Source organism: Mobula hypostoma, chromosome 1, assembly GCF_963921235.1.
Source record: "Mobula hypostoma chromosome 1, sMobHyp1.1, whole genome shotgun sequence".
Lineage (NCBI taxonomy): Eukaryota > Metazoa > Chordata > Chondrichthyes > Myliobatiformes > Myliobatidae > Mobula > Mobula hypostoma.
The window spans coordinates 51,175,107-51,188,754 of NC_086097.1; the positions used below are offsets into that span (position 1 = coordinate 51,175,107).

The window sequence follows — 13,648 nt, forward strand, 5'->3', positions numbered from 1 at the left end:
ATGGAATAAGATATTTTGAAGCATGACATTTTGGGGAAAAGAAAGCACTTCAACTAGCAGAAAGAGGTTTTGATTTCCAGACCACAAAGATGAAAGTTCAACTGAGCTGTTGTATCCAACTACCTCTTATTTTAGGCAGTGAGCAAAAAGGTAACATTCCCACAGCTTTCAACACTAGGCAAACACAAAACTTAATTAAAAGGTAGATGGCACAGGCACATAACTTTGGCCACAGCCAAAATAAAAAAAACCTATTGGTAGCTTTGGCCTGGACCAGAGATAAAGCTGAAAGATTAAATTTTCCAAAACTTCTGATCAAATATGAATTTGAATGAATTCAAAAGATTAGCAGAAGAGATAAATCACTTTAGAAAAATATCCAACTCTCTTACCCTTTTAGCGAAGGCAAGATTTGCAAAGCTATTGAATAGAAAACCGGGTATTCCTAGTAGCACTGAATATTTTATGCTTTCTAGTTAAAATGCAACAATGTCTACTTAATTTTAAAGCACTTAAGTAAAAATATTTATGTACATATGAATTTTAACACACACCTGGCCACAAAGCCATCAATTCGATCATCCAGAACATTAATATACAACTTGAAAGAATTGGTCCCAACACAGACCCCTGTGGAACACCACCACTCACTGGCAGCCGGCCAGTAAAAGCCCCCTTTATTCCCACTCTTTATCTTCTGCTAGTCAGCAGATTTTCTGTCCATGTTAGTATCTTTCCTGTAATACCATGGGCTCTCATCTTATTAAGCAGCCTCATGTGAGGCACCTTGTCAAAGGTTTTCTGAAAATCCAAGTAAACAGCATCCACTAACTCCTCTCCTTTGTTTATCCTGCCTATTATTTCCTCAAAAAATTCCAACAGAGTTCTCAGGCAAGATTTCCCCTCAAGGAAACCATACTGAATCTGGCCTATTTTAATATGTACTTTCAAATACTCCAAAACTTCATCCTCAATAATGGACTCTTAACATCTTGCCAACACTGAAGTCAAGCTAACTGGCCTATAATTTATAAACACAGGAGATTCTGCAGATGCTGGAAATCCAGAGCAACACATACAAAATGCTGGAGGAATTCAGCAGGTCAGACAGCATCTTTGTAAAGGACTAACAGTCAACATTTTGGGCAGAGACAAAATACCAACATTTCAGACCCAGTCCAAATGAAGGATCTCAGCCCAAAACTTCAAATGTTTATTCCTTTCCATAGATGCTGCCTGACCTGCTGAGTCTCTCCAGCATTTGGTATGTGTTACTCTGGCCTATAATTTCCTGTCTTTTGCCTCCCTTCCTTCTTATACAGTGGAATAACATTTGCGATTTTGCAGTCATCTGGAATGATTCCAGAATCTAGTGATTCTTGAAAGATCGCTAATGTTTCTACAAATTTTTTCAGCTAGCCCTCTCATAGCCAAGTGAAAATTCCTCTAAGACACAAATGGATGTTCAATGCAAATATGAAACAAGTTCCCTCACAAAAATGCATCTAGTAATTATATCAAGATGGTTAAATTGGTGTTAATACTTAATTTAAAGGAATCTACATCAACAGTATAATAGACTACCTATGCCAAAATAATGGAATTTCAGACAAAACACAACTGTTAACCAACACCAGATTTAAATATTAAAAAGCAAGCAAAGATGAAATAAAAGTTATGTTGACACCATTGATTGCTTTTGGATCTACCTGATAATTAAGGAGTCTGCAAGAAAACAAGTGAATAGACTTTCACCATCTTTGTATTTCACAGTTTATAATCTATAATCAATTTAATTCAAATTATCAGCACTTCATGTTGATTAAGTCCGCTCTCCTGCCTTTTGGAATTGATTGGATATAGTTTTATGCAAAATAACAGTGATCTGTAGTTAACACATAGAAGCTTTTAAAAATGACACCGTTGCAATGATATTTCTGCACATGCACTTGTTCTCAAATGTAACTTTTGGAAATAAAAAAAAAGAACCCAACTGCACCTGGGAGCACACGGATGCCTATACTGGGCTCGCTTATTGATATGATCCACATAATAAACACCAAATTCAGGTGATTCCACTCGCTCCCAGCCAGGTGGCAATCCTTCTCTTTCAAATGGATGGCTCCAATGAGTTGTGTTGGTATTGTGATCTATATAGTATTTCCTTCCTCGAATCGTCCAGTCAACTGACCAGCCAAGAGGAAGAGGCAATTCATCAGTAGTGTGATTTGTTAGGTTCCCCAAGGATGTTGAAGGAATTCTTCCCATGCCTAAAATATACAGAAAATAAATGTCATTTCTTTGAAGCAAACAAAAGCAGAAATAGACCAATTTCTTAAGCAAAACCTTCTCCAAGATTGATGCACTAAAACCATTTTTGTACCAATAGGATAAACATTAATTTTCAAGCTTTTGCTTAATTGCATTACTTGCCCTTATTGTCATCCACTAAATTCAGAACTTAATTTTACTTTTATATACTCTCTGGAAATTACACCAGAACAACTATCTTCAAACTTCATTATCCAAGGCGTTTATCTTCAACTTCAATTTTTACATATCCAAAAATCATGTACAACAGGTTTCAGGTTCAACAAAATACAAGTAGAAAACATATGAAAGTACAAGATTTAGGAGAAATGTAATCCAAATATATTAAATATTTTTAAAGATTAAAGATCAGCATTTTTGTCACAAGTACACAGAAACATTAAAAATACAGTGAAATGCATCAACCAGCAACAACCTGAGCATGTGCTGGGGCAGACCACAAGAATCCCAAGGTTTCCAGTGCCAACACAGCATGCCCACAACTTATCTACCCATACATCTTTGGAATGTGAGATGAAACCTTTTCAGAAGGGCTTTGACAAGATGCCACACATGAGGCTGCTTAACAAGCTAATACAGGATAGATTCTAGCATGGATAAAGTAGTGGCTGATTGGCAGAAGGCAAAGATTGGGAAAGAAGGGAGCATTTTCTGGTTGGCTGCTGGTGACTACTGGTGTTTCACAGAGGTTTGTGTTGGGACCGCTTCTTTTTAAGTTATACGTCTATGATTTGGGTAATGGAATTAATAGCTTTGTTGCAAAGTTTGCAGATGATATGAAGATTGGTGGAGGGACAGGTAGTTTTGAGCAAGTAGAGACACTACAGAAGGACATAACAGTTTAGGAGAATGGGTACAGAAATAACAGATGGAATACAGTATCGGGAAGTGTATGGCCATGCACTTTAGTAGAAGAAATGAAATACGTTTGTAGTTGACTATTTTCTAAATGGAGAGAAAATACAAAAAACTGAGGTGAAAGGGACTCGGGTGTCCTTGTGCAGGATTTCCTAAAGGTTAATTTGCAGGTTGAGTCTGCGGTGAGGAAGGCAAATGCAATGTTAGCAATCGTTTCAGGAGGATTAGAATATAAAGGAATTGTGGACCATGTAGAAGGCTGGCAAAGAATACAACACAACATTGATCAGCTGCAGATATGGAATGAGAAATGGAAGATGGCGTTTAACCCAGATAAATGTGAGGTGTTACACCTCAGGAGGGCAAATGCAAAGAGACAGTACACTTTTAAGGGCAAGATCCTTAATAGTGATGCTGAGCAGAGATATCTTGGGATCCAAGCACATAGTTCCCTGAAGGTGGCTACACAGGTCAATAAGGTGGTTAACAACGTTTATGGAATGCTTGCTTTTATTAGTCGAGGCATTGAGTTCAAAAGTCAGGAGGTTATGTTGCAACTTTATAAAACTCAGGTTAGACCACATCTGGAGTACTGCATACAGTTCTGGTTGCCCCACTATCCAGAAGGATGTTGAGACTTTGGAGAGGGTGCAGAAGAGGTTTACAAGGATGCTGCCTGGTTTAGACGGCATGTGTTATCACAAGACGATGGATAAATGGGTTGTTTTCTCTGGAACGGAGGCTGAGGGGAGATCTGATAAGAGATTTACAAGATTATGAGAGGGAAAGAAAGAGTGGACAGAGAAGGATGTGTTTCCCGGGGTTGAAATGTCTAATAAAAGAAGGCATGCATTGAAGGTGAGAGGGGGTAGGTTCAAAGCGGGGTTGTGAGGGGCAAGTTTTTTTTACTCAGTTGTAAATGCTGTACACTGCCTGGTACGGTGGTAGAGGCAAATCCATTAGAAGTTTTTAAGGGTCATTCAGATAGGCACACGATTATGAGGAAGGGGTGATATGGCCATTGTGCAGGTGGGGGGGGGATTAGCGTTTGCATTTTAAAAAATTTACTTTACCTAGGTCAGCAGAAAATAGTGGGCTGAATGGCCTGTTCCTGTGCTGTACTGTTCCATGTTCTATAAAAGCAAGAATGTTATGTTGAGACTTTATAAAGCACTTGTGAGGCCTCACTTGAAGTATTGTGAGCAGTTTGGGCTCGCATATCTTAGAAAGGATGTGCTAAAACTGGAGATGGTTTAAAGGAGGTTCATGAAAGTAATTCCAGGGTTGAATGGCTTCTCATATGAAGAGTATTTGATGGCTCTGGGCCAGTATTCCCAACTCCTGTACTCAATACTTTTGATTTATAAAGAAAGCTTTTGGTAATCTAGTCCAGGGGTCCCCAACCTTTTTTGCACTGCGGACCGGTTTAATATTGACAATATTCTTGCGGGCCGGCCGACCGGGGGGTAGGGTTGCCAACGAACAAGAGTAGCAGTCAAATGCGTTGTTTACCCAAAAGACTACAATGACCAATGTGCATGCACGTCATGACCTTCCGATTCCTCACCCCCAACCAAGCAAATCCTTTTTGGCGATTCTGTTCATGGAGGTGGGTGTTAATCACTACCGGAATATAGGTGATAAGTGGGTAATACACAATTTTGTTTCTAAAAGGGTTTATCTAATGAATTTAATATTAAACACAGTGCATATTTTCCTCGCATGGATATAGTGATAAGTCAATTATCAGGGGAGCTTGAAGTGTTGAACGAACTTCCAGTAGAAGTGGTAGAGGCAAGTTCGATATGATCATTTAAAGAAAAATTGGATAGGTATCTGGACAGGAAAGGAATGGAGGGTTATGGGCTGAGTGCAAGTCGGCGGGACTAGGTGAAAGTAGCGTTCGGCACGGACTAGAAGGGCTGAGATGGCCTGTTTCCGTGCTGTAATTGTTATATGGTTATATAGGTCACTTATAAGTCAATAGCATCATAACATTTTAAGTAATATTTGGATATTAAACGCACAGCACATATTTTCCCCGTATGAATACATAAAATCATTGCAACACACCAATATCGCTGAATCAGTGGGAGCCCTGGGCTTGTTTCCCTGCAACAAAACCGTCCTATCGAGGGGTGATGGGAGACATCGATACTTGAAGGGGGTTCCTGATGTCCAGTCTATTCCGCAGTTTAGTTTTCGTTGCATTCATTGCAGAAAACTCCGCTTCGCAGAAAAATGTTGGAAATGGAAGCAACGTTTTCAGTGCTTTCGTGACTATCTCAGGATATTCAGCCTTGACTTTGATCCAAAATGCCGACAGAGATGTTATGTCAAACATACTTTTCAGCCCGTCGTCATTTGCAAGCTCGAGGAGTTGATCGCCTTCCCACCCTGACACGGATGATGCGCGGGTCATGACCTCGCATGCGTAATGGCTGATCAGTGGCCGTGACAGGGAATGAGGAAAGGTGCAGCTGACCAAATCATATCGCTTCCTCGCGGCCCGGTAGCGCATGCTCTGCGGCCCGGTGGTTGGGGACCGCTGCTCTAGTCTTCATAAATCAAAAGTATTGAGTACAGGAGTTGAAATGTTATGTTGAAGTTGAACAAGACGTTGGTGGGGGCCTAATTTTGAATACTGTGTGCAGTTTTGGTCACCTATCTACAGGAAAGATGTAAATAAGATTGAAAGAGTACAGTAAAAATTTGCAAGGATGGTGCCAGGACCTGACGTCCTGATCTACAGGGAAACATTGAATAAGTTTGGACTTTATTCCTCAGAGCGTTGAAGAATGAAGGGAGATTTGATGGATGTTTACAAAATTATGAAGGGTATAAATAGATTAAATGCAAGCAGGCTTTTTCCACTGAAGTTGGATGAGACGAAAGCTAGAGGTCATGCATTAAGGGTGAAAGGTGAAATATTTAAGGGGAACATGGGGAATTTCTTCACTCATAGGGTAGAATGAGCTGCTAGTGGAAGTGGTGGATGCAGATTAGTTTTCAACACAAGAGAAATTTGGATAGGTACATGGATGGGAGGGGGTTTAAACTATGGTCTGGATGTAGGTTGATGGGACTAGGCAGGCTACTAGTTTGGCACAGACTCGGCCTGTTTCCGTGCTGTCGTGTTCTACGACTTCCATAATTTTGCATCCATTAGAATTCTGAAGACTTGAGGGGTGACCTCATCGAAACCTATCAAGCGGTGAAAGGTCTTGATAGAGTGGATGGGGAGAGCATGTTTCCTATGGTAGGAGAGTCTAAGACAGAATGCACAGCCTCAGAATAGAGGGGTATCCTTTTAGAACGGAGATGAGGAGGAACTTCTTTAGACAGAGTGGTGAATCTATGGAAATCTTGGCCTCCACAGATGCCTGAGGCGAAGTCTTCATGTATATTTAAGGCAGGGATTGATAGATTCTTGATTCTCAGGGCGTGAAGGGATACGGAGAGTAGGGCCGTGAGGAAAACTGAATCAGCCATGATGATATGGCCGAGCAGAGATGATAGGCCAAATGGCCTAACTTTGCTCCTTTACCTTATGGTCTTATAGAAACCAGAATATTCAGAGGAAACCTATGTGGTCACAGGGAGAACATACAGACTCCTTAGAGACAGCTATGGGAATTGAAGCCCAATTGCTGGCACTGTAAAGTGTTATGCTGGCCAATTCACTAGCGCATCACCATGAGAAACAAAAAGTTGTTTAAATGAATAGGTCAAAAATAAACAAAAGTCTAAAATCCTAACAGTGGTTTTAGGCACGCACAGTTAAATTCTTAAAATTATTTCCTAGTTTCCAAGTAAATTTCTTAATAAGTGTTTTATAAACACTCAAAACTAAGAAGCTGACTTGAAACAATTATATTCTAGCTAAACATAATAGGGATTTATTGTTTAGTAGCAAGCAATCCCGAAAACCTCAATTTTCCTGGAAGATATTGGTATTTTCAACTTACAGCAGCTTTCATTTTTCTTAAACTACAAAAACAGAAAGTTCTGCAGCTGTATTCAGTAGATCTCTTGCTGGTCAAACAATCTCAAACAATAAGACCATTAGCCTAAGAGCAACAAGGTTCCAAGGCACTTATAATGAACAAGCAGAACCAGGCCAGACAGGGATCTTGAACTCCTTCATTAAAGTTAATAGAGGAAATGTGGGAAAGAATCAAGTATAGCTGAGTGTTTTTAAATAGAAGGCCTTTTTAAATTTTATTTTAAAAAGCTTGCTTTGAACACACCCTTTGATCCCATTACATTTTGATAGCTCTTCTTGCATTAAAGGGCTTCAGCTGTGGCTCATCCCCTCAGTACCCTAACCGTACTTCCGACTGAATTTAGCTGAGTAATTCCAAACAATTTACTCATACATCAGTGGCAATTATCCACAAATACCAACAGCTATTAAAACGTCTATCATTTATAATGCCAAGGGAATTAATGACAGAGGTAAGCTGTCCACAATCATAAATGAAAAGGAGCAGGATTAACATGGCCTTCATTAAGATATTACACTTGGGGAAAGTCATCGCAATACTAAGTGAATTTCATTCAGGTTTTTCCCCTCAAAAAATTTTTTTTATGATGTTGGCTTCATGGCAAGGTCAGCATCCCCCCCCCCCCCATTTCTCACTTCATCTAAAGATGCTGGTGAACCAACTTCAACAATTGCAGCTTTTCTGGTGAAGAGTCTTATGCATCCCTGTGATTTAGACTCAGTGAAGAACTGGCAATGTATTTCAAAAGCAGAATGATGCACCAACTTCGAGAGAAACTGTGTGGTGATATTCTACATTGCCTTTGTGGTAAAGGTTGCAAATATGAAGATGCTATTGGAAAGGCCTTGGTAAGTACTTGTAATGAATTTTACAGATGTTACACATGACAGGCATTGTAGAATAGTGGAAAGGATTGATGTTTAGGGGAGCAGATGGGTGCTATTCCTTGATGAATACATCTCCAACAACACTCGAGAAGTTCAATTATCAGTACACAACATTCCTAAGTCTGTAGTAGTTCACCACACTAACAACTTGCACCCTGCCATTAGTGGAGTGGCTTTGACAAATGACACCAGTTGCTATGGTATACTCAGCTTCTAACCTGATGTTAAAGCCACACATTATTTGTTCAGCAGGTCCAATTGAGTTTCTGCTCAATAGTCACAATGCCCTCTAGGCTACTGATTGGTGGGGGGAGACCAAGTGGCAGTCTTACTACCACTTATCAACCTTTGGCACAGTAACATAATGGTTAACATAATGCTATACAGTGCTGGTGACCCAGGTTCAATTCCCACCAGTGTCTGTGACGAGTTTGTACATTCTCTCTGTGACCCCAGATGCTCTAGTTTCCTCCCACAGTCCAAAGACGTACAGGTTTAGGTTAATCAGTCACAAGGGTGTAATTGGGCGGCATGGGCTCACTGAGTCAGAAAAGCCAGTTACTATGCATTTAAAAATAAATGACCAAAGATGACCTCAATCTTATTGCATAAAGGCAGAAACATCTTTGCAGGACTGTAGCATCATTAATGGATTGCCTTATTATGATGCAACGAAAGTTTTTAATGAAGCAGAAGATTGCTAGACCTAGCACACTGCCTGGGCAACTCCTGTTTCTAGGACTGACTGCAGATTGATTTTTCTTTGTGCATGACAGAACTACAACCATATTGTTCTTCCCAAAATATCTATTTACTTTAATCAGCTCTAATCACACACAGTCAAATGCTGTTTTGATGTTACTTCATTTTTAGAATGCGGCTTTTCAACTTATGTTAGGACCAAGGCTCTTGTAAGGTTTAGAATGGTAGTCCAGTTAAAACCCAAGCTGAGTTTAGCTAAATAAATTATTAGAAAGTAATTTTAAGAGCCATGAAGAACCTTGCCTTTCAAGTTATGAGCCTCTGCATTCAGCACATTATCTTCCATCATATCTGCCATCTGTAATGTGATCCCACTATCTGTCACATCTCCCCTCCCCCACAGAATACTGTTCTGTGGCCATCACTCTCCTTGTGATTCCAATTCTTTCATCACTCCCCAACAATTCATCTCTATCCCAGTCATATTTCTCTGTAACACTCAGTGCAACCCCTGCCCCTATGCCTCTGCCTTCACCGCTTTCCAGGAAACCGAACAGCCCCTCCAGGCAATGCAGAGATTCTACATTTGGTGCTCTCAATTGGACTTCCTCTACATTGGCAAGGCCAAACAGGTTGGGTGACCACTTTGCCAAGCACCTGCACTCCGTCCACAACGATCATCTTGACCTCTCAGTTACAAGCTATTTCAATGCCCCTCCCCATTGCTACACCGACCTTTCTGTCCCCTGCCTCCTCCACTGACAGGGTGAGGCAAAATGCATATTTGAGGAACTGCACCTCATGCTGCCAGGGTAGCTGATGATGCAATAGTATAAACATCGAGTTCTCCAATTTCAGGTGACTAAACCTTCTTTGTTATTCTCTCCTCCTAATCCCTTTGGTCCAAGCACTTAGATGCCATGGCCAAGATAGATTCTTGACCTCACAATCTACCTCATTATGACTTGCACCTTATTGTCTGCCAGCACTGTTTCTGCAACTGTTACGCTTTATTCTGCACTCTGGTGTTTTACCTTATACTAACTACCTCAATGTACTGATGTGTATGAACAGTGTGCAAGACAAATTTTTCCACCGTACCCTAGTTTGTGACAATACAGCTCAGCTAATGTCACAATAATGAGACATTACAACTCAGCCCCATCACCTTAGCTCAGATCTTCAAAACCTGGGCCTCCATACCTCCCTCTGCATCCTTGGATCCTTGACTTCCTCAGGCACACCTCCATGATGCATGCTTAGCCCACTGCTCTACTCTCCTGACTATATGGTTAGGCACAGCCCAAATGTCTATAAATTCGCCAATGAGAACAACCGTTGTTGACAGAATCTCAGATGGCATGAGATGGTGTACAGGAGTGAGAAAGACTGGCTGGTTGAGTGGTGCCACAAGGAATTTGTACTCAACGTCAGTAAGACCTAGCAATTGTGGATTTCAGGAAGGGGAAAATTGGGATAACAGCAGTCCTCATCAAGGGGTCAACATAAAGCTCAACACCTTTTATGCACACTTTGAAAGGGAGGATAATAAATGGCGGTGCAGGCTTGAAGGGCCGAATGGCCTACTCCTGCACCTATTTTCTATGTTTCTATACCTGTGCAAATCCCTAGAGCATCTGATGGTCCTGTGAATTGAAGTCAATGTTAGAACATCTTTCAAAAGGGTGAACCCTCACAAGGAGTCAGGTCCTGAAGGTGTACCTGGCAGGGCTCTGAAAAACTGTGCCAACCAACTGGCTGGAGTGTTCAAGGACATCTTCAATCTCTCATTGCTGCAGTCGGAGATTCCCACATGCTTCAAAAGGGCAACAATCATACCAGTGTCCAAGAAGAGCAGGGTGAGCTGCTTCAATGACCATCACCCAGTGGCACTCAAATCTACTGTGAGTGCTTTGGTCATGGCCAGAGTCAACCAAGCATGAACCTGGACCCACTACAATTTGTCTCCCATCACAACAGTTCTACAGCAGATCTATACATGGAAAACAAAAGTAAGCTAACCAATAATATTAAAGAGGATACCAAAGGTTTCCTCAGATTCTGTAAAAAGAGGCAAGAGTGGATATCGGAACGCTGGAAAACAATTCGAGAGGCAATAATGGGAGACAACAAAATGACGGATGAACTGAATAAAATAGTCTTCACTGTGGAAGACACTAGAGGTATGGTGGAAGTTCTAGGTGTCAGAGGGCCTGAAGCGTGTGAAGTTATCATAATAAGACAGAAGGTTCTTGGGAAACTGAAAGGTCTGAAGGTAGATAAGTCACCTGGACCAGATGGTGCACACTCCAGAGTTCTGAAAGAGGTGGCTGAAGAGATCGTGGAGGCATTAGCAATGATCTTTCAAGAATCACTAGATTCTGCAATGGTTTTGGAAGACTGGAAAATTGCAGATGTCACTCCATTCTTCAAGAACAGAGAGAGGGAGAAGAGAGGAAACTATAGGTCAGTTAGTCTGAACTCAATGGTTGGGAAGATTTTGAAGTCGATTATTAAGGATGAGGTCTCATGGTACTGGGAAGCACGTGATAAAATAGACCATAGTAAGCATGGTTTCTTCAAAGGAAAATCTTGCCTGACAAATCTGTTGGAATTCCTTGAAATAGCAAGCAGGATAGACAAAGGAGAACCAGTTGATGTTGCGTATTAGGATTTTCAGAAGGCCTTTTCACAAAGTACCACACATGAGCAAGCTTAACAAGCTACAAGCCCATGATGTTACAGGAAAGGTTTTAGCATGGATAAAGCAGCGGCTGATTGACTGGAGGCAAAGAGTGGGAATAAAGGGAGCCTTTTCTGACTGGCTGCGAGTGGCTAGTGGTGTTCCATAGGGGTCTGTGTTGGGACTGATTCTTTTTATATTATATGTCAATGATTTGGATGATGGAACTGATGGCTTTTTTGCAAAGTTTGCAGACGATATGAAGATAGGTGGAGGAGCAGGTAGGTTTGAGGAAGTAGAGAGGCTATAGAAGGACTTAAGACAGATTAGGAGAATGGGTAAAGAAATGGCAGATTGAATACAGTGTCGGGAAGTGTACAGTCATACAGTTTGGTAGGAGAAATGAAAAGGTTGACTATTTTCTAAATAGAGAGGAAATGCAAAAAACTGAGATGCAAAAGGACTTGGTAGTGTTCGTGCAGGATTCCCTAGAAGTTAACTTACAGGTTGAGTCTGTGGTGAGGAAGGCAAATACGATGTTAGCATTCATTTCAAGAGGACTAGAACATAAAATCAAGAATGTAATGTTGCAACTTTATAAAGCACTGGTGAGACCTCACTTGAAGTATTGTGACCAGGTTTGGGTCCCTTATCTTAGAAAGGATGTGCTGAAACTAGAGACAGTTCAAAGGAAGTTCACAAAAATGATTATGGGATTGAATGACTTGTCATATGAAGAGCAATAGATGGCGTTGGGCCTTTATTCATTAGAATTTGGAAGAAAAAGGGGTAACCTCATTGAAAACAATCAAATGGTGAAAGGTCTTGATAGAGTGGATGTTGTGAGGATATTTCCTCTGGCAGGAGAGTCTAAGACCAGAGGACACAGCCTCAATAGAGGGGTATTCTTTTACAACAGAGATGAGGGGGAACTTCTTTAGCTGGTGAGTGGTGAATCTGTGGAATTCATTGCCACAGGCAGCTGCAGAGGTTGACAGGATTCTTAATTAATCAAGGCATGAAGGAATATGGGGAGAAAGCAGGAGATTGGGGCTGAGGGGGAAATGGATCAGCCATGATGAAATGGTGGAGCAAACGCGATGGGCCAAATGGCCTAATTCTGCTCCTAGAGCTCATGTCTTATGGTCTATGGATGCAATCTCACTGGCTCCCCACTCAACTTTGGATCACCTGGACAGTAATAATACCTACACCAGGCTGCTGTTTATTGATTACAGCTCAGCGTTCAATGCAATCATATCCTTAGTACTAATCAACAAGCTCCAAAACCAGGGACTGTGTACCTCCCTCTGCAATTAGATCCTTGACTTTCTCAAGGGCAGACCATAATCTGCGTGGATCAGAAATAACACCTCCCCCTCACTGACAGGGCAACACTAGCGTACCTCAAAGACGTGTGCTTAGTCCATTGCTCTACTATCTAGAATCAGAACTATGTGTCTAAGCATAGCTCAAACAACACCTATAAATTTGCTGACGACACAACTACTGTTGGTAGAACTTCAGATGGTGACGAGGAGGCGTACAAGCAAGACATCAGCCAAATGAGTGGTGTTGCAACAACAATCTTGCACTGAACGCCTGCAAGACCAAGGAATTAATTGTGGGCTTCAGGAAAGGGTAGTCGAGGAAACACACATCAATCCTCATTGAGGGATCAGAAGTGGGAAGGGTCAAGTAGTTTCAAGCTCCTGGGTGTAAACATCTCTGAAGATCACCCTGGGTCCAACATATTGATGCAATTACAAAGAAGCCATGATAATGGTCATATTTAATTTTGAGTTTGATGATTGACACCAAATATGTTGTTGTATAAGTAAGAGGGGTAGGTGTAATAAGCTGTAGCTTCAGCCTATATCCTTTCGGTCTGTTTTAAAGAATATCTATGTTTTTTTTGTTGTGATTTTGTCTTATGAAATCACTGAAAATGATGCTTGTTATGTTTGTACTGACCAAAATAAATTTCATTCATTGATTCAGTTTGAGGAGACTTGCCATGTCACCAAAGACACTTGCAAATTTCTACAGATTTACTCTGGAGAGCAAACTAACTAGCTTCATAACCATCTGGTATGGTGGAGGTACTGCACAGAATTTGAAAATGAAGTTGTACATTCAGCCAGCTTCATCATGGGCAGTGATACCCATGATGGAGCTAG

General features: G+C 41.0%; 1 protein-coding gene across 2 annotated transcripts in view; it reads right to left on the minus strand.

Annotated features, from left to right (window-relative positions):
- Positions 1-13,648, minus strand: part of sav1 (salvador family WW domain containing protein 1) — a 35,372-nt gene that overhangs the window by 14,798 nt on the left and 6,926 nt on the right. The window contains exons 3-4 of one of the 2 annotated variants that reach the window (XM_063065719.1): positions 4,263-4,322; positions 2,000-2,270 (exon numbers count right to left, since the gene is read on the minus strand). In XM_063065719.1, coding sequence (XP_062921789.1) covers positions 2,000-2,270; positions 4,263-4,322 — 331 coding nt within the window. The remainder of the gene's footprint in view (positions 1-1,999; positions 2,271-4,262; positions 4,323-13,648) is intronic. The other variant, XM_063065812.1, reaches the window with a different exon arrangement.